The sequence below is a fragment of the Pelophylax lessonae genome, assembly GCF_965119305.1.
Source record: "Pelophylax lessonae genome assembly, chromosome: 7".
Taxonomy (NCBI): Eukaryota; Metazoa; Chordata; class Amphibia; order Anura; family Ranidae; genus Pelophylax; species Pelophylax lessonae.
In genome coordinates, this window is record NC_138774.1 from 270,225,086 (window position 1) to 270,252,082 (window position 26,997).

A 26,997-nucleotide genomic window follows, 5' to 3' on the forward strand; every position below is an offset into this window, starting at 1 on the left:
ATTTTGGCTCAGAGGAAGAGGGCTTGTCCTCGAAACACGTCAACCTAGCCCTAGTAGACCCAATGCGGATCACTGCATGCTATCCAGCATCGCGCAGTGCCTTGGCTACTTTGGAGATCTTGTGTTGATCATGTTTATATGTTTGATACCTACATCAATTTTGTGAGTATTTTATATACTTTTTAAACTTTAACCGCTTGCCGACCGCCACACGACTATTTACTGCGGCGGTTAGCCCCTCACAGGCAAAGCGACGTAGGGCTACGTCGCTAGCCTGTGAGGCTCTAGGGAGCGAGCGCGTGCTGCCGGAGCCACGCTCCTGCTCAGTCACGGACCCCCCGCACGTGGACCCGATGTTCGCCGGGCACTCGCGATCGTCCATTACATCGGAAGAAAGGCAGGCGGCTAATGTAAATAATCTGCCTGTCATTCTTCCCTGTGTAAGAATAGTGATCATACGGTTCTACTATGTAGGACCTTTTGATCTCTGTTCTTACACCAGTAGCCACAGCCAATCACAGTTAGAATCACGCCCCTAGGGACACACATAACCCCTCCCTCTCAAAGTTAACCCCTTCACTGCCAGTGTAATTTTACAGTAACAGTGCATATGTATAGCACTGATTACTGTAGTAATGTCACTGGTAACCCCAAAAGTGTCAAAAATGTCAGTCAAGGGTCCGATCTGTCCGTCGCAATGTCGCAGTCCCGCAAAAAAAATCGCTGATCGCCGCCATTACGCGTTTGCGTTTAAAAAAAAAACAACAAAAATGATAAAAATCTTTCCCTTTGTTAGTAAACGCGATAACTTTTGCGCAAACCAATCAAAATACGTTTTTTTGCAATTTTTTTTTTTTTTACCAAAAGTGTAGCATAAAACAAATTGGCCGAAAATGTTAAAAAAATTTGATTTTTACATTTTTTTGGGGGGGGGGGGGGGGGGCTGGGATTTCATATAAAAGAAATGTGAAAAATATTGTTATTTTTGCAAAATTGTCGCTCCTTTTTTTGTTTATAGCGCATGATCAAAAAATCGCACAGGTGATCAAATAGCACCAAAAGAAAGCTCTGTTTGTGGGGAAAAAAAGGATGTCAAATTCGTTTAGGTACAGCGTCGCACAACCGCGCAATTGTCTGTTAAAGTCACGCAGTGCCGAATCGCAAAATAGGCCCTGGTCAGGAAGGGGGTAAAATCTTCTGGGGCTTAAGTGGTTAAATAAATCCTTTTAGTGCTAATGCACAAGGTCGGGGCGCCCTTCTCTTGTTGTCTTTTAGTGGGTTTCGGATACCCTTGATCCTGAGGGGTCAGCAAGACCACAAGCTATCCCTACTTAAGTCCACTTGAACATTTCCCCCCATCATACATCACTTGAGCGCAGGAGATTTGTTTTTACTTGTTTGATCAACTGGTGGAAATAAAGGAAAAATTAAAAAAAAAATAAAAATAAAAAAAGGAAATTAATGCACCAATCACATCTAAAAAAAAAAATTGGTAAGCTGCAATATAATGTTTGATTTTGGGCTCAATACCCCCTTTAGTATTCGAGCCTACCAAAGCACAAGCCGAGTCACTTACTGAGGTAGGACTACTACTACCGGAATAGAGATGCCACGTTCAGATTGAAAGGTGTATGGCCCGCTTGGCAGCAAAATGAAAAATCTCCCCGCCCATTTTTTTTTTTTTTTTTTTATACTTTTTCATCTCTCGGAACTTGTTCTTTGCACTGTTTGTTGACATACTGTGATTGCTCAATTATGTAATCCTTCTTCTGGTATCAGAATTCCACACATAAATTAGATTACGACCTTGGGCTAGGTGTTCATCCTCCTTGACACAAGGAGCTGTGCTAATAAGGTTCAATGAGATTTTGATCTTAAGTCTTAGATCTCTTTTGTAGCACAGGTCATTGGCCCCATATACTTACGTAGGATTAACCTCTTCACATCCAGAACCACCGTGCCCAAACGTTGCGTGTACTGTGAGTTCAATGTGTAAGAAGTGAACGTGGGCGAGTTTTGTCCTGCAGTGACCTGCTCAGCCGAGAGATTCCTCTTACATCTGTGTCTTCATGTGATCACCTCTCTCCCAGTTCCCTCCACCAAGTGGCGACTTGTTAAAGCGTGACCCCGGGGCTCTGATTCATTAACCTCCGTCTGCGGATTTCACAATTTTTGTCACACCACACAAAGCCACGTTGAACCCTCACCTAGTTTTTAGAGAAGCCGCTCAGCAGCGTCATCTGCAGCCCTCGCTAAAAATAGTACCAAGTGTTTACCAGTTATAACCGGTGTTTTTAATCATTTCTATCGGAGGGCTTTATAAGATAAAATACATTTGACAATTATTAACCACTTCAGCCCCGGAAGGATTTGCCCTCTTAACCACTTGCCAACCGCCGCAAGTACATATACTGCGGCGGTCAGCCCCTCACAGGCAAAGTGACGTATGGGTACGTCACTAGCCTTTGAAGCTCTGGGGAGTGAGCGCGCGCCGCCGGAGGCGCACTCCCGCTCCCTCACTTTTGGTGGTATTTGATCACCTCTGCAATTTTGCGCTATAAACAAAAAAAGGGCGACAATTTTGAAAAAAAAAACGCCATATTTTTTACTTTCTGCTATAAAACATTCCCAATAAAAAAAATATTAAACTTTTTTATCAGTTTGTGTTCTGCTACATATTTTTGGTTAAACCCCCCCCCCCCCCCAAAAAGCGTATTTTAATTGGTTTGCACAAAAGTTATAGCGTTTACAAACTACGGGATAGATTTTTGGACTTATTTATTTATTTTTTATTAGTAATGGCAGTGATCTGGGATTTTTTGCGGGACTGCGACATTGCGGCGGACAGATCGGAACCCTAACTGACATTTTTGACACTTTTTGGGGACCAGTGACACTAATACAGTAATCCATGCTAAATACTATGCACTGTTACTGTATAAATGACACTGGCAGGGAAGGGGTTAATACTGGGGGTGATCAAAGGGGTTAAATGTATACATGTTTGCTTACTCACTGTGTGGGGGGGAGGGGTTCTGTGACAGGCACAGGCAGATCAGTTTAAAGAGGAAGTAAACCCTCCTCTGACACTTTTACCTATAGGTGATCCTATGATAAGGCTTACCTATAGGTACTGTAAATATCTCCTAAACATGCACCGTTTAGGAGATATTTACCTTACATGCAGCCGGTGACATCACTGGCGCATGCGCTCTGAAGGAACGGCCACTGGTGCCGTTTCTTCAGAGCCCCGTGCCATGACCGTCGGCTCCCGCGACTCCGGCCAATCAGATGGCCGGATGCTGCGATCCCGGAAGACGGGCGACTGGACATGTCGCCCGTCATCCAGCTAAGCGGGCGGCACAGCGGGGGCTCGTTCTTAGGTAAGTATTTCATAATGAGCTAGTATGCGATGCATACTAGGTCATTATGGGTTTCTCTTTCAGGTTTCAGAAAAAAAAAAAAAAACTTTCGAGGGTTTACAACCTCTTTAAGCTTAGCTGAAACTGCTGATCTGTCCCGGCCTGTCTGAGAGAAGATCCGCCTGCTTTGTGTACATAAGCAGGCGGGTCTTCTCTCGGTTTCCCGGACGATCATGGGAGGAAGGGGACGATCGCTGCCTCTCCTCCTGTGGCCTGCCTCCCGCGGCCTGCCTCCCGCTCATCAACATGGGGACAAGGTGTTGAGGGCATGTGACCCAATATGGTTTTGCTCAACTTCTCCTCCTCCTCCCCCCCCCCTCCTCTCCCCTCTGGCCTGCTGGGCTTCATGCTGGGATAAGGGCCTGGTATGGATTGGGGGAAACCCCACACTTTTTTTTTTTTTTTTACTCTTGTTTACGTTCTGCTGTTAGTGGGCAATCTCGCTGACAGCAGATAAGTCATAGTTGTTAAGGATGCGCGGTAGTCGGCTTCTTAACCAGTTATTGACTGGTTTTTAAGAATGCTAGTTAGTTCTGGCGTTAAAATCTCGCTAGTTTTCACTGCTAAAATACTGCGTCAAAATAATGCAGCATTTTAGTAGCGTTCTTTAGTAAAATTGCAAAAAACAATATTGAAAAATGGTTTGAGCTATTTCACCACTGATCCGAAAGCAGTAGATACCCGATTTGTGAATGGACCCCCGAGTCCCCTATTTTCTCCTATCCCAGTCGTTGCTGTAGGGATTCTGACAGCTCTGAACCAAGGAATGGTCACTCAATGAGAAGGTCAGTGGAACTCACCATGGACCCTACACTCAATATCCTAAATCCCCCCCGCAGTGGTCCTGGGCTTGAAGAGGAGCCAGGGGTGCATGAGCCATGAGTAGAGAGCAGGCTCTGTAGAAGCTGGGCAGCCAACAGGCCAGTATACTCATCAGATGGCCTAGTGCAGTGATGGCGAACCTTGGCACCCCAGATGTTTTGGAACTACATTTCCCATGATGCTCAAATACACTGCAGAGTGCATGAGCACCATGGGAAATGTTTTGTTGTTTAATGCACTAGATGCCTTGGTTTGCAAGCATAATTTGTTCTGGAAGCATGCTTGTATTCCAAATCACTCGTATTTCAAAGCGAATTTCTCCATAAGAAATAATAAGAAATAAAAATGATTACGGCAATACAAAATACAGTATAAAGTGTAGTGTAAAAATAAAACAAATTAAAGCGGAGTTCCACCCATTTGTAGGGCACCTTTCAGGGGGGAGGGGGTACCTGTTTTTGACAGGTACCCCTTCCACACTTCCGGGATACGGCGCCGCGGTCCCTCGCAAGTTTGGCCCCCTCCTCCTTCCCCCGCCGCCGAGCCAATAGGAATGCGCAGTGCGCTTTGCGCACATGCGCAGTAGGGACCCGGCCGTGAAGCCGCAAGGCTTCACTGCTGGGCTCCCTTACCAGCAATGGCGGCGGCAGCACCCGACAGCCGATGGAAACATTGGCTGCGGTGCCGACATCGCTGGACTCCAGGACAGGTAAGTGTCCTTATATTAAAAGTCAGCAGGTACAGTATGTGTAGCTGCTGACTTTTAATTTTTGGAGGGGGGTGGAACTCCGCGGAACTCCTCTTTAACTTGCACTTTGCGGCACCCCTCCATATATACCATTATGACCAGGATCCCAATCCACAGTTCCTTTAGTATAAAAAAAATACAGTACACTCACAATGTTAGTCTGGTGCAATTCCAAAGCCACTGGTGTATATGTACTGTACAGTAAAGCTGCTGGTGTATATGTACTGTACAGTAAAGCTGCTGGTGTATATGTACTGTACAGTAAAGCCGCTGGTGTACAGTATATAGTTCTATATATGGCCAGAGGTCAGGGGGCGCTGGTGGCTCCCAGTGCTTCCTGCAGAACTCGGAGACACTCTGGAACTGTTGACGTCACTTCCGGGTGCTCCGAATGTGCGTTACGTCCACCCGCCCGGATGGGAGTATCTCTGAGTTCTGCAGGGAGCCACCAGCACTCCCGGACCTCTGGCCACATACAGAACTATATACTGTACACCAGCGGCTTTGGAATTGCACCAGAATTCTTAACCTTGTGAGTGTAATTTCTTTTTCTAACATTAAAACTATTGCTCGTATATTAAGACATCGCTCGCAAATCATGGCAACATTTAAAAAAAACTTTGCTTGTCTTTCAAAACACTCGTAAACCGCGTTACTCGTAAACCAAGGTTTTACTGTATCTGCTTTGGAGGGCTGACTTCTGAAGTGCCAAGTTTAGGTTTTGGAATGAATGAGGAGGTTGGTGGCTGCCTAAGCCCGGGTGGCATTGATGCAGCATCCGGCATCCCCCAAGTTTCTGTTTCATAAATGATCCTTTTGAAGGGAAGGTGACAAATAATGCATTGACTTTAATTTGAGAGACAGTGCTTTATGCTACAATGTAACTGTCACAAACACAAAACCATATTGTCATTTTCTGGTCACCCTTAGACAATGGCCTTCTGTCACCAAACCCACAGTGATTTCTGCTGGCTGTGATACATACAGGACAGGGCACAGAGCAGGGATATGGTGCACAGGGAGGACAGTAACCGATAGAACCCCTGTAGGTGTAAGAATGGAGACCGAAATAATAATAATTAATTCTTAGTATTTAAATTCTGTAGACACCATTGATCAGTAGCTGTAATATTTTTGTATAGCTGCTAGTGGTATTCTTAGATCATCCATAGACATGAGATGTCCTATATCAGGGGTGTGAAACTCCATTTCATTGCGGTCCGCATCAGCATTATTGCAGCATTATTATAATGCAAGCACCCCACGCCCCCTTACATGTGATGTCAGGAGTCACCCACCCTTCCTCACATCACAGTGCACCCCCTTACCTTGTGCTGCTGCCAGGAAGAAGATGCGGGTGGATTTGGGAAGAAGTGCAGGGTCTGTAGGAGAAGCAGAGGGGGGCTGGAGAGTTTGCTGAATGCTGAGATCGGGGAAGGCAGAGGCAAGGTGGTGTTGCGGCTGCACAGAGAGGTGCAGGATCTGTAGGAATAGTTCTGCCCTCCTCTGCTGCCAACTGCTGAGAAAGGGGGTGTGGTGTGGGCAAAGAAAAGCCTTTCTGAAGCTGCACAGAGGAGTGCAGGATCTGGTAGAGCAGTTCTGTCCTCTCTGCTGCCGACTACTGAGACAAGGTGGGGGCAGAGACAAGGGGGGTACTGCAGCTGCAGGAGAGGGCCACATGAAATGGCCTGGGGGGCTGCATTCTACCCACGGGCCTTTGTTTGACAGCTATATCCTATATAATGTACAGACCAGAAAGGATGATATATCTTTAGGGTACCCAGACTTGTGGAGGAAACCCCAGATTTAGGGAAGAATCGATGAAATGTTGTTTTTCAGCTATTTACACTTGTTCCTTCTAGAAAAGTCTGGTGCTGTAGATGGCTGTGCAGGGTATAAAAATGCATGCTTGGCCTGTGTGAGTGCGCTTGTTCATACCATCTTTGTCGCACAGTCATGCGTTTTACAACAGCTGTCTTGTGTCTGTGGCCACCTTGCTTTTGGAATGATTTTGCAAAAATACAGGGGATCAGGGGATTTATTAAAACTGGAGTAGTTGTGCATGGCAACCAATCAGCTGCAATCTTCAGCTTGTTCAGGTAAGCTTTGAAAATGAATGATAGAAGCGGATTGGTTGCCATGCAGTTTTTTATTATTTCCCATGAAAACAAGAACATTTTTAAAAAATTTTGTATGCAATAAACACGTAACAGTTAAACTTGTATCCACTTAATGCTGTAGTTTCATGCTGGAAAGTATTAAGCAATCACATATATCTTTACTAATCAGTCCATAAAGGTTTATCAGCGCCTTAAAGATAAAGTTCATCTAGACTTTCCATCCTATACATTCAGAGGTTCAATTCCGTTCAATTGCTAGAGCCTTTTTGGCATAAAGTCGTAATAGGTGTTTTGTGCAGTTAGGTCAGAGTCCTCCAAATACCCTAACAAACCTCTACAGGGGTTACATATGTTAGGTGTTTGGCAGTGGACTAAATGGTGTCTCATCATTGATATTCGTGGGAAGAATAGTGCCTTATCGTTGGTGGCAGTGGGAGGACTAGTTGCGCCATGGTTTGTGCCAGCGGGAGGACTAGTTGCTCCATGGTTTCTGCCAGCGAGAGGACTAGTTGCTCCATTGTTTGTGCCAGTGGGAGGGCTAGTTGCGCCATGGTTTGTGCCAGTGGGAGGACTAGTTGTGCCATGGTTTGTGCCAGTGGGAGGACTAGTTGCGCCATGGTTTGTGCCAGTGGGAGGACTAGTTGCTCCATGGTTTCTGCCAGCGGGAGGACTAGTTGCTCCATGGTTTCTGCCAGCGAGAGGACTAATTGCGCCATGGTTTGTGCCAGTGGGAGGACTAGTTGCTCCATGGTTTGTGCCAGTGGGAGCACTAGTTGCTCGATGGTTTGTGCCAGTGGGTGGACTAGTTGCTCCATGGTTTGTGCCAGTGGGTGGGCTAGTGCCCTGTGGTTGGCGCCAGTGGGAGGGCTAGTTGCCCTGTGGTTGGCGCCAGTGGGAGGGCTAGTTGCGCCATGGTTTGTGCCAGTGGGAGGACTAGTTGTGCCATGGTTTGTGCCGGTGGGAGGACTAGTTGCTCCATGGTTTCTGCCAGTGGGAGGACTAGTTGCTCCATGGTTTCTGCCAGCGAGAGGACTAATTGCTTCATGGTTTGTGCCAGTGGGAGGACTAGTTGCTCCATGGTTTGTGCCAGTGGGAGCACTAGTTGCTCCATGGTTTGTGCCAGTGGGTGGACTAGTTGCTCCATGGTTTGTGCCAGTGGGTGGGCTAGTGCCCTGTGGTTGGCGCCAGTGGGAGGGCTAGTTGCCCCGTGGTTGGCGCCAGTGGGAGGGCTAGTTGCCCCGTGGTTGGCGCCAGTGGGAGGGCTAGTTGCCCCGTGGTTGGCGCCAGTGGGAGGGCTAGTTGCCCCGTGGTTGGCGCCAGTGGGTGGGCTAGTTGCTCCGTGGTTGGCGCCAGTGGGAGGAATAGTTGCTCCGTGGTTGGCGCCAGTGGGAGGGCTAGTGCCCCCGTGGTTGACGCCAGTGGGAGGGCTAGTGCCCCCGTGGTTGGCGCCAGGGGGAGGGCTAGTGCCCCCGTGGTTGGCGCCAGGGGGAGGGTTAGTTGCTCCGTGGTTGGCGCCAGTGGGAGGGCTAGTTGCTCCGTGGTTGGTGCCTGGGGGAGGGCTAGTTGCTCCGTGGTTGGTGCCTGGGGGAGGGATAGTTGCCCCGTGGTTGGCGCCAGGGGGAGGGCTAGTTGCCCCGTGGTTGGCGCCAGGGGGGGGGCTAGTGGCCCCGTGGTTGGCGCCAGGGGGGGGGCTAGTGGCCCCGTGGTTGGCGCCAGGGGGAGGGCTAGTGGCCCCCTGGTTGGCGCCAGGTGGAGGGCTAATGCCCCAGGCAAAAGCTTTAAAGGCAAGTTTCCAGGCACAGACACCAGGATGGAGGTGAACTGATCTCTTATGTGGCAGCAATATTCTTTATGCAAAGTGTTACTTGGTCACCAGTTGATTTTACTTGCTGATACAAGCTGCTTTTCTGGTTTTCTAAAGCCAAAGGCAGCTTAGGAGTAAGGTGTTCTGGTTACTCCTCTTTAAATTAATCCTTTACTGGGAGAAACATGAAGTGCCATTGCTGAATTCTTATAATGTTAATGCTGGTTGCCTGTCTGTCATACTGGCCCACTGACTTCAATACTCAAAAGGGACTTGTACAGCTGCCCATTCCTTCAATCTTTGATCGCTTGAAGAATAAAGCTGCCAGGAGAAAGATTAGTGAAGAAACCTGTGTTCTAACCCTTCGCCTCACTACCAAAAAATAAAATAAAAATAGTTTGGCTTCAAAAGGTGAACTTCAAGCAATGATCTTTATTGTATGCTTCTATCAGTTTAGCTTGGACCAGTGGAAGAATCCATATATCCTTATCTCATACCTAACCATAGTTATTGGCGCTGCTGCAATGATCACTGTGATCGCTTGGGTCCTGTGCAGTTGCCCCACTGCCCACTAGGTGCTGCTGCCATTCATAGAATGTCTTGCATTTTTTTTTTAATCAATACAGGGCATTATCTGACTGGACAAGGTGGAGATCATGACATCACCAACCCCGCTTTCCACCTCATCCAATCGGAGAGCGTTTGTATACAGGTGTTCTGTGAATGGCAGCAGTAGGGCATCTGCTTGGAACAAGACCCAAACGATTGTGGTGATCACTGTAACTCCAATTACTATGGTGGTTGTCGGCTTCCCCAGTGGTCATATGCATGATTACTTTGGTCACAAGAGAACCAAATCAAGTATGCAATTAAGATCGTAGATCTACGTGATTATGCGCAGTCGAGCCGCCCTGCCGCAGTAAATCTGCGTGGGGCGGTCGATGGTTAAAAAAGTCATATGCAAGCCGCGATAAGGTCGCGCCGGCGTGTCTGATCCAAAGTCGCAGCCGTGTGAAGCGGGGCTTAAAGTGGAGTTCCAGCCTCAAAACGAAAATTTGACATCCGCTTGCTCTGAGTAACCTAAAAAAGAATTGGATAATCACGATTTTTTTTTTTTTTTTTTTTGCTTTACTTACCTTGTTTTTGAAGAAAATATACTCGCCTTCCTTTCACTTCCTCCCTCTGCGGCCACGGTCCGCGCTGTAACTTTCTGCTTGCATTGACTTCTGGGAGCCGAACGGCATCGCTCCCAGAAGTCAATGTGCCTGCACAGGTGTTCCATGAAAAAACCCTACACGTGAAAATTCCCTACCCTTGTCACTTCCTCTGCACCTACGTCATGGAACAGCTGAGCAGCTTACCAATGCGCATGCTCACAGCTCTGGAGGGTAGGGAATTTTCACGGGGTAGGGTTTTGTAACGTTATCCCGCATCAGCTGTTGGCACGGGTACATTAAATCATCTCCGCTGCAACATGAAATCATCTCCGCTCCTACCCCTGTGACTTCCCTGATCTCGTCTACGAAATGTAAAAGCCGCGGCGGGTCTATGAAAATATAACTCACGGAGCCGAGATCCCCGTAATTTATATTTTCATACACCCGCCGCTTTTACATTTAGGAGCTGAGATCAGGGAAGTCACAGGGGTAGGAGCGGAGATGATTTAATGTACCCGCGCCAACAGCTGATGCGGTGTAACATTACAAATCACTTCCCCGTGAAAATTCCTTACCCTCCGCAGCTATGAGCATGCACACTGGTAAGCTGCTCTGCTGTTCCATGACGTATTTGCACTGGAAGTGACAAGGGTAGAGAATTTTCACGAGGTAGGGTTTTTTAACGTTACACCGGCCCTGCTCGTCACTTCCGGTGCAGGCGCGTCATTCCCTGCTAAACAGCTTCTGGGCATGCCCAGAAGCTGTGCAGGGATGACGCGGCTGCACCGGAAGTGACGAGCAGGGCCGGAGCAGGGCATTCTGTGACTCCGACGTCACCGAAGAGGACGCTCTGGCTTCAGCTGCCCACACCTGAGATGGCAGCGCTGGACAAGGTAAGTACTTCTTCTAAAAGGTAAGTGAATGCGGGGGCAGTTCAGAGGCTATCATTGCTGAAATGCACTAGCCCTGACTGTCCCGGCTGTATTTTTATCGAAAAGAAAATTTTGAGGCCGGAACTCCGCTTTAAGCCTATTTACACTTGCTTTTGCTGTCTGAAGGGTGATTTGCTTTTGGATTGCTCTTCAGAGAGCATTTGACAGGCAGCGAAGAAGTTGTGCCCCCTGAGTCGGGGGGTATAGTTCAACGGGGAGTATAACTCTGCAGCAACATGTCTACACCCGTAAATGCTGCCATTCCAGCTAAAGCGGGAGAGTTCGAGGGGGCGGGAAAATAAAATGGTTTTATCACGCCAGGCCTCCTGCCCCCCCCCCCCCCCCCGACCCCACCAAACCACTAGTGTAAATAAGCCCTTAGGGGGACAACGCTGCTCCTCCCATAGATACAGTACAGTGAATGAGCATTGTCGCCCTAGGACGGCAATGGTGTGGCAAAGTCTGAAAAATGAAAATGAATGCAGCCACCACATTGGAGAACTGGCACGCCGTCATTATGTTACATTCATGTTCTTGTGTTCAGGGAGGACTTTTTCTGGGTTATAAAGTATAAATGTACCAAGCTGTGTAAGGATTGTTAGATCATAAACCAGGAATTTGCCTTCAGATATGGAGACTTTGTAACCGTAGTCCATTAACTGTGATTGAAGAAGAAGCTTGTAGCATTGAGGCAGCTGTGAAGGTCAGACCTTTTGCATCTCCCCACCCATGAATGGACCTTATTGGCCACCACTTGGGCAGCCCCGCCCTGCGCTCAGGATGAGAGGTGTCAGTGTGACAATGGCTGGAATAGAGCGGTGTGCTGTGTCTGGTGCACATGCTGTGTATTAGGTATTCATGGCACACCGGGCTCCTCCTGCCATTCGTACTGTCTCAGGAAGAAAGACATTGACCAGAAGCACATTGGAGGCTGAAAAAAAGGCATGTTACTACTGCTGGTATACAACATCCACTAAGCCACTGCAACCAATCAGAGGTGATCGCTCTCTGAAATGTGGCGCAACCTGAAAATTTGTTACTTGGGGTAATTGTAGTGCACATGTTTAACATCCCAAGGGGGAGATTTACTAATACTGGAGCGCTCAGAATCTGGTGCAGCTGTGCATGGTGACCAATCGGTTTCTAGCTTCAGCTTGTTCAAGCTATTAACCACTTGCCGACCGCCCCGCGCAGAATTACTGCGGCAGGGCGGCTCGGCTGCGCATAATCGCGTACATCTACGTGATTATGTGCACACGGTTTTGGCGGCACATGCGCGCGGCCGGAGCCACACACCCGCTGTGATAAGACACAGCTGGAGGCAGACCGCGGGAGGAGCGGGCTCGATCGCCACCGGCCTCCCACGATCTAAGGCAAAACTGGCAGGGGAGTCATCTGGAATGTAAACAATGTAAGACGGCTCTCCTGTCAGAGAGGCAGGGAAAGATCATGTGATTCAGCTAAGCCTCTGTTTAATCCATCCCCCACACACACAGACAGTAAGCACAGCTAGGGAACACATTTAACCCCTTCCCTGCCAGTGTCATGTAACTGGTCCCCAAAAAGTGTCACTTTGTGTCAGATTTGTCCGCCGCAATGTCGCAGTTCCGATTAAAAATTGCTGATCGCCGCCATTACTAATAAAAAAAATAAATAAAAAGTTCATAAATCTAACCCGTAATTTGTAAACGCTATAACTTTTGCGCAAACCAATTATAAGTTTTTTTGGGATTTTTTTAACCAAAAATAGATTTTATTGGGAATGTTTTATAGCAGAAAGTAGTAAATATTGGTGTTCTTTTCAAAATTGACGCTCTTTTTTTTGTTCATAGCGCAAAAATGAAAAACCGCAGAGATGATTGAATACCACCAAAAGAAAGCTCTAATTGTGGGGGAAAAAAGGGCACCAATTGTATTTGGCTACAGCATCGCACCATCACGCTATTGTCAGTTAAACAACACAGTGCCGAATCACAAAAAAATGGCCTGGTCATTAAAGGGGGTAAAACCTTCCGGGGCTAAAGTGGTTAAAGTTTTTTTTTTGGTGTTTAACCACTTCCGGACCATCCACTGTATAATGATGTTATTAGTTTGACGTTAAGTACTGCCATAAGTTAGCTGCCATAACCCTGGTATTTTTTTTATACAGTGGCTGATTTGGTGTCTAATAAAAGTGGTCCAGGCGGCAGATTTGCCACGGTATCACTTTTAGAGGCGCGGGAGAGGTGCCCCCTCCCCCCCCCCCCCGCCTCTTATCCGGTCGTCTCTGGGCTTACCGGACTGTTGGGTTAGCCTGGAGCTGATCCGATCCCCTCCGTGGCTGGGCAGGAAGCTGAGAGTGCGAACGAGATAACCCCCACTCTGCTCTATGGCCTTGGAGGAACAGAGCGAGGTCTGACATCACATCCACATTCTGGTCTTAAAGCGGGGTTACAGCTGAAAATAAAAACTAGGTCTTCAACAAAAGCCCCCCCCCCCCTTTCTTCGTCTTTGGATATTTTATTATTTTTTTTTGTACCTTTTTTGAAGTGTATAAATGTGAACTTCTGTCCTAACGCTGCTGCGGCGAGGGATGTAATTTCCGCATCTGGAACGCCCCCTCCTCCTTTCCCCCTGCTGCCTTCTGGGACCTGTGTGTCCCATTCAGAAAGTGCAGCGCTACTCTGCATGCGCAGTAGGAAACTGGCTGTGAAGCTTGAAGGCTTCACTTAGTTGCAATAGCGGCGCCTGCACCCAAGCCAAGGCATGAGTCGGTTTCGGGTGGCTGACATTGTGGGATCCCTGGACAGGTAAGTGTATATATGTGTATATGTGTGTGTGTGTATGTGTATATATATATATATATATATATATATATATATATATATATATATATATATATATATATATTAGGTAGAAGGAGGGGGAAGAGAACCTTTTTAAGAATAGTTATAGTTGGTGTTATCTTCCGCTTGAAGGATAATTGTTTTAGAAAAAGGTAAGTCTCTGCCATTTTTTATTTTATTTTTTTATTTATTTTTTTTGGCACTTGCTAAAAGAAAAGCCAGTATACTTGCTTTTTGCAGTTACCACCCCTCCATGCTTTCTCGCATTAATTTTTTTGTTTAACTTTAAAAAAAAACGTAAAAAAAAAAACAGAATTCTAATCGATCCGATGCTACATCTGTCTCCTGCCACCTCTAATACTGAGAACTGAGCGTTCAAACACACCTGATCGCTCAGTTCTCCCCGTCTGCTCTGAGCAGAGAGCCGGCACTGTCAGTCAGTGGCTCTCTGCTCTCTCCAGGACTCATTAGCGCAGGCTGGCTCAGGCTCTCAGTGGATCGCAGAGCCATGATCTGGTTCTGGGTGGATCCTGACCATATGGTTGGGATCTTTTAATAGCCTGCACCGGCTCTGTGACATCAGCCTGCTGTGTGCTGAAAACGGGTCACAGTAATTCAGAACGAACTGCACTCCTGTGATCCATAGAAGTACAGCCGAAAAACCTTTTGGCTGTACTTCTCCTTTTTTAATTCACATTCTGCGTTCCTTTTTCCTGCAGTCTTTCTGATCTGTCCAGTGGTATCCTGGGTCCTTGCACTTCTTTTTTGGTAGCAGTGTCCTCTTGGACAGTGTGGCACTCGCCTAATTAACACGTGAGCATTTACTGTCCAGTAGGATTGTGAAGCCAGGCCGTGGTAATGGACAGACACTGGATTGTGGAGCTGTGAGTCTGCAGATGTCGGCACTGAAGAGCCAGTGAGCATTGCTGCCAGAACATTTTTTTTTTTTTTATCCTTAGTGAATTTATTGTTTTACAAACCTGAAGTTGTGATTAAAAAAATCCCCAAGTACCGTCCACTTTCCTGGGAGCTGCTGACCTGTTTTCCAAGGTGCAATGTGATGTGCAGATCAGGCGTTCTTTCACTTGAGCAGCTGCAGGCTGGTTTTGGTTCATTGACTCACTAAGTAGTAACAGAAGGATACAAAGTCAGCAAGACTCCAAAACAATGCATTTATTTTTTTAAGGTATTTATATATTGCTGACAGTGTACACAGTATTTTACATATCTAACTTTATATATATATCAGGTTCACATCAGTCCCTGCCCTCAAGGAGCTTACAATCTAAAGTCCATACCCCACATTCATACTAGTGATCGACCGATATCGGTTTTTCGTTGACGATATCGATATTTTGGCCAATGCATATCGGTATCGCCAGATATATTTGCACATTTAGGTTCACACTGGGGCTACCTGGTCGCCTAACAGGTCGCCGTGGGTCACCTGCCCATAGATTAGCACAGGACCCGTTCTAATAGGAGCGACACAAGTCCTGAGCTTCTTTGGGGCGACCTCGGAGCGACCTGCATTGACTTCAATGATATGAAGTCCGTGCAAGTCTCTCCGAGGTCGCGGTGCGTGCTGTGCACCGCGACCTCGCAGGTCACCCCGGCAAGTCGGGTCGCTGCAATGTGAACCGGCTCTTAAAAAATTTTTTTTATTTATTTTTTTTTGACAGGTACTTTTTGTGGAGAGATCTGGGGGTCTAAAAAATCCCAAACCCCTCCTCTGCACTTAAAAGCATTCAAAACACAAAGTTTGTCTGTTTTTTGAATGCTGTCATTTTTTTTAAATTGGCGCCAGTACCGGAAGTGATGTCACTCATGACATCACTTCCGGGTTTTTACATGGAGACCCGATCAGAGCCGAATGCGGCTTTGATTGGGTCTTCGGGGGCCGTGCAGGATGGTTGCTCGGGTCTCCCGGTCGGACGGGAGACCCGGGCGAGCCGTGGAAGGCGGCGGGAGGGTGCATTTTTTTTTAATTTGGTGCTTGGTACCCGGTAGTGATGTCATGACATCACTTCCGGGTTTTTTACATGGAGACCCAATCAGAGAGCGAATGAGGCTTTGATCGGGTCTTCTCTTCGGCGGCTGTGCAGGTAGGATGCCCGGGTCTCCCGGTGGGACAGGAGACCCTGGCGAGCCGCGGGAGGGGGAGACGTCCCCTCCCGCTCCTTGTAATGGCAACCGAGCGGCTTCTCGGCCGCATCGGTTGTCATTACAAGACAGCCGACCATCGGCTATGGACGCCGGTACCGGGGTGATGCCCCTAGCTGCAGGCTTCACTTCGGTACAAGCAGTTTCCCGAAACATCGGCAATATTGGTGACCTTGGTGGCTGATTCCGATATATCGGGAAAAGTGCATATCGTCCCTCGATATATTGGCTTTGCCGATAATCGGTCGATCCCTAATTCATACATACACATACTAGGGACAATTTAGACAGGAGCCAATGAACCTACCAGCATGTCTTTGGAGTATGGGAACCCACACAGGCACAGGGAAAGCATGCAAATTCCAGTTAGGTAGTGTCAGGGTTGGATTTGGAGCTGACGCCAGGTGCAAATATTAACCACTTAGCCCCTGTTATGCCCATTTCATGTATTTATTGTGAAGACCGTGTTGCACAAGTTGTAAGAAACCAACATATCAGGATTGCAGGGTTCCTTCCTCGCGGTAACATAGCCAATATGTCACTTTGAGGAATGGACCCCATGGTGCCTGAAATAATGAAATAATTCCGTGAAATGTATTTATTTGGAGTGCTGGTAATGTCTTCGTATCTCTTTATCTGGTTCTAGCACAGCACCATCCTTGGCTATCTCATTGAGCTTCACCCACCAGTTATTTAAAAGTCAAGTACTGTGGGGAATTGAGGATAGAGATAAAGATGACCACACTGACGCTTACAGTCGCAGCTCAGATATTTGTGTCCTGAGAGGCTTAATTTCAAAAAAGAATAAAGCTAATAACCAAATTAAAACATAGTTGCATTGTTACATATAGTTACATAGTAGTTGAGGTTGAATAAAGACAACAGTCCATCCAGTTCAACCTGTGTAGGTGTGTGTGGACATATTCCTTTCCCATAACCCTGAATGTTGTGATCTTTGGGATGCACGTCCAAGAGGCTTTTAAAAGTAGCCATACTCCTTGCAGTTACCACCAATTGTGGAAGAGAGTTCCACAATCTTATCACCCTTACAGTGAAAAACCCCTTACATATAGTAAACGAAACTTACAAGGACGACATTGCAAAAACAATTACTGTGCATAATGCATGTAATGATTGTGTTGCGTGCCAGTTTTTGTCCCCCACATGCATTTGTTTATGTTCTTTTCACCAGTGGTCTTCAAACTGCAGCCCGAGGGCCAGATGCGGCCCTTTACTTGCCTTTATCTGGACCTTGGGACACTGTCCCTCCCACTGATACGAGACCCTGTTCTGCCATCTGACACTGACAGTGGAGCACCATTTCTCCCACTGACACCACTAATGGGGCACCTTTTTCTCCCTATGATACCAACGATGGGGCACTGTCCCCCCCCCCCAATAGCAGATGTTTACTCCCACTGATGCCAGGAAAATTTCCACTCCCGCTGGCCAAAGTCTGGCCCTTCTAAAGTCTGAAGGACAATATTCCTTTGCTTATAATGTTTGGAGACCCCTGCTTTAGAACATGCTTTCCAGTAAAAGTGATAAACTTATCATGATCTATTTTTTTTCTGTAATTTAAAAGTCCAGTATTTTTCACCCCTCCTGCTGAGTTTGTTTCCCCCATAGCATCCTGAATTTTGTTCTATTTGGCCCGGCTGTGTGTGGCTCTGACCTTGCAGCACATCATCCATTCACAGATCATTTAACATGGTTCTTTGAATGGAAGGCTACAAGTCTTATCTTCCATCGTAGCAGTCCATAGTCTTGGTCCATTGATCAGCTTCTCCAGGCCTGTAATGGTAGGTCTGGAGCTGGGAGAGGAGTCTGTGCATTCCACCTATGGTGCACTGATGGCGGTTGCAATGCTTTGCAGGCTGTAGTGCAAAAAAAAAAAAAAAATTAATAATGCACTTTTTTTTAATTTATTTTTTTTCCGTAGGAGTACGTTAATTTTTTTTTTTTTTTTTTTCATACAAGGTAAAACAAACAATAAGAGTAAAAAGTGACTTTTGTAAGCTCCCTTATCGCTGAGCTTTGCCCTGTATGTGGAACTGCCTGTTTGTTGGGTTTGTGACAGACACGTGTGTGGGTGTGCCTTTCAGGCTGTTGGTATAAAGGTTTCTGGCTTCTACTACATGACCGTGCATGTGTCTTCTTTTGCAGGAGGATGCTTCGGGTGGCGTCCTGTATGTCCCTGCTGCTGCTGTTCAAGGCAGTGGTTGGCTTGCCCTGGTTTCAGACCATCGGTGCTGTCCTGGTTTTCTATCTAGGCTCTGGAGGATGGAAGTTCCTGAAAGTCTTCTACAAGACCATAGGACGGGATGTCAGGTGAGAATGACTTGAATTGGATTGGAAAGCCTGGATTTAAAGTGAGCCTTTCACATAAAAGGTCAAAACAGCAAATGGCAATTATTGTAATAAGAAGAGGCAAAATACGGCAGCCTTTGCATTGAAACGTTGCCATGAAGCTGCATCCCAGATGCTGTAAGTATTTAACGCTTATGGTTATGTGAACTTCTGCTGCTTGCGCCTCATGCGGTCGCTAAAGGGCATACACTGTGCGCATTTCAGCTGGCACCTGAACAACGAGCTGAAATGTGCTACGTGAGTGGTCCTGCCTGCCCCCTCCTACGCCACATCGTTCAAATAAAAAATCAAATGATCACATATGGTCCACTGTAGGGCTGCACGATTCTGAATAAAATGAGCATTAAAATTGTATTGCTTAGAATAAAGATCACGATTCTGGGCGCAAGTGTTTATTGCTGGGTATTTTTTGCTCTCTATATAGGGGCTCACTCCAGATCTTCCGGGTATGTCGCTGCTAAATACATCCCTATCCCTTGTTTCTATGTGTAGTAGCTACAATTTCCAAAGACTCATGGTCCACATCCCCTAATAGTTCATTATTGTTTAATTCCAATCTCAGAGAGTTATGTTTTGCCTGACCCACAGCAGTGGTATTCTAGGGGAGTTAAATACCTGTGTCACCTATATACCTTACAAGGGTTCAAATTAGTGATTGACCGATATCGTATTTTATTGCCGATACCGATATTTTGGTCATCGGATATCGATATTGGCCGATATTCTCGGACATTTAAAAAAAAAAAATATTTAATTTTTTTGGCAGGTACTGTTGTGGAGGGTTCTGGGGGTCTAAAAGACCCCAAACCCCTCCTCTGCAGTTAACAGCATTCAAAACGCAAAGTTTGGCTGTTTTGAATGCTCGCGTTTCTTTTAATTTGGCGCTGAGTACCCGGAAGTGATGTCATGACATCACTTCCGGGTTTTATACTTGGAGACCCGATCAGAGCCGAATAAAGCTTTGATCGGGTCTTCTCTTCAGTGGCCGTGCAGGTAGGATGCCCGGGTCTCCCGGTGGGAAGGGAGACCCTGGCGAGCAGCGGAAGGTGGCGGGAGGGGGAGACGTCCCCTCCCACTACTTGTAATGACAGCCGGGCTGCTTCTCAACCGCATCGGTTGTCATTACAAGACAGCCGACCGTTGGCTATGGATGCCGGTACCGGGGTGATGCCTCTAGCTGCAGGCATCACTCCAGTACAGCACTTTACCAAAATATCTGCAATATTGGTAACCTCAGGGGCCGATTCTGATATATTGGGGAAAGTGCATATCGGCCCCCGATATATCGGTGTTACCAATAATCTCTCGATCCCTGTTTTAAATCCTTTCACCAGATGCGTGCGGACTTTGATTTACCCCACACATATCTCTTCCTTTACTATCAACTTAGACATGCAGTGCGTGCGCAGTTTGGTTAATTGGAGAACCCTATTCAGATCTCTCCTATGGAGAAAATTCTGAGACACCCTGACCCTGCTAGGCTTATTTTTACATATTATGCTGCTCTTATTGCTGATTCTAATGCCTCGTACATACGCAACGATTGTTGGCCGTGAATTTTCGGCCAACGTCCGATCGGCCGATTTTCGGCTTGTTAGTATGATACTTCCGACAACCGACTGCGACTTTTTGGCCGAAAAAAATCTGGTGTGCATGCTATAAAATTTTTGTTGGCCGTCACCACAACGGCCGATTTTTCGTCAGTCAGTACAGATTTCGGCAGACAAAAATCAGAAGAGCAAGACTGGGCATGCTCAGAGAAGAAAAAACACACGGAAAGTAAACCATCACATGACATCACTTCTGAAGTTGGTTTTTGTTGGCCAACAAAAGTCCAGTGCAAGTCTAGAGCACATTTCAACCAACACAACAACACTGGACAAAAGACGGCCGATCGGTCGGCCGATAATCGTTGCATGTGTACGAGGCTTAACTCTAGATTCCAAACTGCGCAGGCTAAATGGGTAGATATGGATATACTCCTTACAGAATCAGACTGGTCTGAATTCAGTGATACATATGGTACTTCAGTGATATCCTCTAGAGATCACATTATACAACTTAAAATTTTCCACCATTAACATCTCACCTCTGCTAGACTTTTTAAGATGGCATTATTTCAGTCGGCCGAGTGTTTTAGGGGTTGCAGTCGGGATGCTGACTTTCTCCACTGCTTCTGGCCTTTGGTCCAGAAGTTCTGGAGAGACATAAACTCCTTTGTTTCATCTGCACTGGGTCTGCCAAACATTATGACCCCTAAAAACTGTCTGCTGGGTATCTTTGGGGATCCAGCCATCCCTTCTAGTGCTAAGAGACTGCTCCGTATTCTTTACTTATATGCAAAGAAGTCCCTACTATTATCATGGAAGGGATCGATATCTTTAACGAGATCTCTGTGGTCAATGACTCACTTCCGCTATATAAGCTTACCTTTGAGAATAGGAAAAGAAATAAAACATTTCATGAAATATGGGATCGGTGGATTGCCTGTCCTCTGACCCTTACTCCTGAATTGCCACGAGTATAAAAATTTGTTTATACCTCACTACCTATATGTCACACTTTGACAAATGGCACACTTGCTTATGGTGAAACAGTAGGCGAAGTTGTGTAGATTCTATGTAATCACGGACTGTAAACTGCACATAGGATAACCCTGCAGGGGAGAGGAGCGGAGAGAGAAATTTATTGATGGGGTTGTTTGTTTTTTTTTTTTGTGTGTGTTGTTTGTACATTGCACACTGTGTTTTGCTATTGTTTAATCTGTTTTATAAAATTTCTTAAACATACTGTATCTTTAAAAAGAAAAAACCCTGTGTAAGGTCCGACACAGAGCCCACATGAGGTTAAGACCCATGGCTCTCCTAGACAAACTGGAGTACATGAAAGGTAAGTAGCGGTGCAAGAGTTGGTGAGCCTTCAAGAGAACCTGTCTCCTTGCCTTTAACCACTTTACCACCGGAGGATTTTGCTGTCTTACGTCCAGGCCACTTTTCGTGATTCGGCACTGTGCGACTTTAACTGACAATTGCACGGTCGTGCGATGCCATACCCAAACGAAATTTACGTCCTTTTTTTTCCCCCACAAACAGAGCTTTCTTTTGGTGGTATTTGATCACCTGTGCGATTTTTTTCATTTTTTGCAATATTAATTAAAAAAAGCAACAATTTTGAAAAAATAACAATATTTTTCTACTTTGACAGTTAAAAAATATCCAATATATTCAATTTTTGTCATATATTTAGGCCAAAATGTATTTAGCTACATGTCTTTGACAAAAAAATTGTCAATGAGCGTATTTTTAACCGCTTTATGACCGGAAGATTTTACCCCATTCCTGACCAGGCCTATTTTGCGATTCGGCACTGTGTTATTTTAACGGACAATTGCGCGGTCGTGCGACGCTGTACCAAAATGAAATTGATGTCCTTTTCTTCCCCACAAACAGAGCTTTCTTTTGGTGGTATTTGATCACCTGTGCGATTTTTTACTTTTTGCGCTATAAACAAAAAAAAAAAAAAAGAGCGACAATTTTGAAAAAATAATATTTTTCACATTTTTTAATATGAAATTCCCCCATAAAAAAATGTAAAAATCAAAATAACATTTTAGGCCAATTTGTTTTCTGCTACATATTTTTGGTAAAAAAAAATCGCAATAAGCGTATTTTGATTGTTTTGCGCAAAAGTTATCGCAGCTACTAACTACGGGAAATTTGTCTTTTTTTTTTTTTTTGCGGGACTGCGACATTGCGGCGGACAGATCGGACCCTTGACTGACATTTTTGACACTTTTGGGGGTACCAGTGACATTACTACAGTAATCAGTGCTATACATATGCACTGTTACTGTAAAAATGACACTGGCAGGGAAGGGGTTAACTTTTATTGGTGATCAAGGGGCTAATGTATGCCTGGTGCTTACTAACGTGTGTGGGGGGAGGGGACTATGTGACACAGGGACAGATCACAGGTTCAGCTATGCTGAATCCTACAATCTGACCCTGCCTGTCACTTAGGAGATCCGCCCGCTTTGCTTACACAAGCGGGCGGATTTCCACACTAGATACCCGACGATCGGGGAAGAGCAGCGGTGATCACCGCCGCTCCTCCCCTGGCCCGACTCCCACTGTGCCTGAATACAGCGGGAGCGAGCCTCCGGCGTCGCACGCGCGCCGCCGAGAGAGGGGAATGTCTGGTGATGTAGGTCTACGTCGCCAGACGATAACGAGCCACTTTGCTGCAGTACAGTCAACGTGACTGGTCGGCAAGTGGTTAAAGGGTAAAGTGACATGACCCTTTAAATTTTCTAATGTGCACTAGAGATTTGACACCTGTGCACCTCAAGTTGGCCAAATTAACACTTTCCTTCTGAAGTTGCTAAATGATTATGCATGGCAAATGTAGGAATAGTCTATTATTCTAATTATAGAAGCCATTTATTTTGTTTGTGATAACAGATAACCATATGCCTCCATGGCTATCTGTAGCAGACGTCCCATACAACCCTTTGTACCTTCTGATTATGTGATTTGGTTCATCGTCCTTGGACTTGATTTTCTGATGGTGTTTTGAATTGGGCTGATAAGTGTTGGACTACGGCCCCTGCACTGACATTGAGCAATACTGCAGTAAACTGCAACTGGTATCTCCTGATGATGCAAATTCATCCTAACCCCAATCTGCCACTCTTCAGAATTAGGCTTTAGTGAGGCAGTTCTATCATTTTTCCTAAGGCCCCTTTCACACTTGTGGACCACCGTTCAGATCCACCTGTCAGTTTTTCAGGCGGATCTGATCGGATGCCCCATGCATCTCTATAGGGCATCAGATGTCAGCAGTGAGACATGTCCGCTGACATCCGATCCGTCAAATCCGGACGGATGGAAACCCTATTTTCCATCCGTCTGGCGGATCAGATGGGAACGGACAGGCGGTCCATTCTCATCCGATTCCCCCATAGAGAAGAGCGGGGACCTGACAGCTCCGTCTTCACACACAGCGCAGAGACCTGCTCAGCGGGGGATCGGCGGATCTATCTCCTGCTGAGAAAAGGGGAGTCCGCCGACGGACTCCAAGTGTGAAAGGGGCCTAAAGGACACCATGGCGCTGTGTAAGGGTCCGTTCACACCAGATGCCTTGGGCTAATTTCCTATCATGTCAGCTCATACCACTGTGCTACTATGCTGTGCACTAAAAATATATTGGCGTGCAGTACCCCGACCCCCCCCCGCCTCCCTTTTTTTTTTTTCTGGTCTGCGTGATGTGTCCTGTAGAACCTAATTTGTGACATTTCAGTAAAGTTTGCACAAGCAAAAAAGAGCTTTGTGCTATTATCAGCACCGCTGTCTTTACCTCGCACACTAAAAACATTGTGGTAGTGGCTATGAAGAGCGATCTGCCTTTGAATCACTTCCCAGAGCAAATTCACACCACCCAGTCCAGTGCCTTTTTTTTTCCTGCATCAAAAACCTATGGATAGTAGGTTATATGGTTTTCAATGGCATAGTTCACACCAGTGTGGTCAGTTCCAGTGTGTTTCAGTCCCAGAAAAAAAAAGTAGAACATGCTGCGTTTTTTTCTGCACTGGGCTGTACTGGAACGATAATACGCATCAAAAACTCACCTAAACACACTAAAAACGAACTGGTACAAACAAATCCTTATTTAAGGTTACCAGAGTTGTAAAAGGTTTTTTTTTTTTTTTATCTTAATGCAGTCTATGCATTAAGATATAAAAAGCCTTCTGTGTTTTGCAGCCGCCCAGCACCCCCTAATGCTTACCTGAGCCCCATCTCTATCCAGCTATGTCCACAAGTCCCTCAGCTGTCCAGGACTCTCCCTCCTGATTGGCTGAGACACAGCAACGGTGCCATTGGCTCTCGCTGCTGTCAGTCAGTTAGCCTATTAGGAAAGAGGGGGGCGGGGCTGAACGGCAGCTCGGTGTCTGAATGGATACACGGAGCTATGGCTCGGCTCGGGTGCCCCTATAGCAAGTTGCTTGTGGTGGGGGCACTCAACAGGAGGGAGGGGCCAGAAGCCACGAAGAGGGACTTGGAAAAAAGAGGAGGATCCAGGCTGCCCTGTGCAAAACCAACTGCACAAAGGAGAGATGTTTATTTAAAAAAAAAAAAAAAACACATGACTTTACAATCACTTTTAAAAAAAAAATGCGTCAAAACCGTGCACGCAGAAATGCATCCAGATTGTGCCTCTTTGGTGTGAACTGGTCCTCAGAGACCACTTGACAGGCAGCGAAGAGGTGCATGCCACCTCTGGGAGCAGCCCAATTCATTTAAATGGGTGGCGTGCAGGAGAAAAGCAGATTAACCGGTTGCCGACCGCCGCAAGTACATATACTGCGGCGGTCAGCCCCGGCCAGGCAAAGTGACGTACCGGTACGTCACTAGACTGGGAGCCAATAGCGCGCTCCCGCCTCGGCTCGTTCATGGACTTCTCCATGCGTGTGACCGGCAGACCCGATGGAATACATGGCCTCTGTGTGGGGTCTCTGACCGAGAAGATCAGCATGTATGCTGATGATACACTGTTGTATTTGGCAGACTCTTGAGGGCTCTTTGACAACGGCCCTTTCTCTCATTGAAACCTATGGGACATACTCTGGGTTGCAAATTAATTGGGACAAATCTCAGGTTCTCCCCATCGACCCTGACCCCCTGTGGCTCTGCCCCTTCAGCGTGTAACTCGTATGAAATACCTTGGAGTTTGGGTCACGGCACGCCCTCAGGATTATATTCTTGATAATATCCAACCCCTCTATACTTTGATCAAAACTAAGATCCAGGTCTGGTCTAGGCTTCCCTTGGGAGTTATGGGTAGGGTAAACCTTATAAAAGTGGTTCTTTTGCCTAAGTTCCTCTATGCCCTTTGGCACTCCCCGATATACTTACCACTAAAGTACTTCAAACAAATGGATTCCCTCCTTAAGGCGTTTGTGTGGGGAAATAGTAGACGCAAACTTTCCTGGCTTAAACTTCAAAACCCTTCCAATCTCGGGGGCGTGGCGTTGCCGGACTTTAACTTCTACTACCTAGCTGCCCAGTTGTCCCAGTTATTTCATCTTTTACGGTTATGTCCCGGGTGGTCCCACCCGACGGATGATCCTTTGTCGGTCATTTTGCGGGGAACTAAGGGTCCTGAAGTGGGGGGAAACGCAGACTCCATGTTGTATCACTTTAGCTAAATTTGGGCGGTGGTAATGGATAAAATGCAATACCCCCTGCTGCACACCCTTACCCCTCTGTGGCATAATGGTGCCCTCCCGGAGTTCTGTTCGGTACCGGATTCCACGCAGTGGAGCAGCAGGGGTGTATACTATCTCACACACCTTTTGCAGGGGTCCACTCTTCGCACCTTCGTTGACCTCCGCATGTCATACTCCCTCCTGCGCCATATGCTCTTTCGGTACTATCAGATTAGACATGCTTTTCAGACCCAGTTCCCATCGACCGTATCCCTGCCAGAATCCCTTCCCATCCTGGAAATAGTCAAGGGCACTGAACCCCGCCATCTGATTTCTATCCTGTATTCGCCGTGAAGGGAGAAAGGCAGGCGGCTAATGTAAACAAAGCCGCCTGTCCTTCTCCCCTGTGTAAAAATGGAGATCATATGGTTCTACTATGTAGGACCGTTGATCTCTGTTCTTACACCAGTAGCCATGTCCAATCACAGTTAGAAACACGCCCCTAGGGACATACTTAACCCCTCCTTCCCCAATAAAGTTAACCCCTTCCCTGCCAGTGTAATTTTTACAGTAACAGTGCATATTTATAGCACTGATTACTGCAGTAATGTCACTGGTACCCCCAAAAGTGTCAAAAATGTCAGTCAAGGGTCCAATCTGTCCGCCGCAATGTCTCAGTCCCGCAAAAAAAAATCGCAGATCGCCGCCATTACTCGTTAAAAAAAAAAAAAAAAAAAAAAACAACAAAAATGGCAAAAATCTTTCCCTTAGTAAACGCAATAACTTTTGCGCAAACCAATCAAAATATGCTTATTGTGATTTTTTTTTTTTTTACCAAACATATGTAGCAGAAAACAAATTGGCCAAAAATGTTAAATTTTGATTTTTTACATTTTTTTGGGGGGGAATTTCTTATAAAAAAATGTGAAAAATATTATTTTTTCAAAATTGACGCTCTTTTTTTGATTATAGCGCATGATCAAAAAATTGCACAGGTGATCAAATACCACCAAAAGAAAGCTCTGTTTGTGGGGAAAAAAAGGACGTCAAATTTGTTTAGGTACAGCTTCGCACGACCGCGCAATTGTCCGTTAAAGTCACGCAGTGCCGAATCGCAAAAAAAACCCTGGTCAGGAAGGGGGTAAAATCTTCCGGGACTTAAGTGGTTAAACTATGGCTGAAGGAAGTTAATTCTGTCCTCCCGTATCACAAAATAATGTATATGAATAGGGGATTCCCTGTTAAATACAATAAGATCTGGGACCGATGGCTCCAGAGCTCAGACACATGCGTTTAATGGTCGCCTCTGCATTCTTCTGCATATGTACTGTGAACTGCTGTGATGTATTGCCTGCATTGTTCTCTGCCACTGCACTATGTTATGATTTGCATTTCAGTACTACTTCTCCTTTCTGATTGCACAGTTTTGG

At 46.3% G+C, this 26,997-nt stretch overlaps 1 protein-coding gene across 1 annotated transcript in view; it reads left to right on the top strand.

Moving 5' to 3' along the window:
• Nucleotides 1-18,148: 18,148 nt before the first annotated feature.
• SLC27A4 (solute carrier family 27 member 4) overlaps nt 18,149-26,997 on the top strand; it is a 45,604-nt gene continuing 36,755 nt past the window's right edge. Inside the window, exon 1 of the mRNA XM_082264657.1 lies at nt 18,149-18,324. Within this exon, the coding sequence (XP_082120783.1) occupies nt 18,164-18,324 (161 nt within the window). The 5' untranslated portion in view covers nt 18,149-18,163. The remainder of the gene's footprint in view (nt 18,325-26,997) is intronic.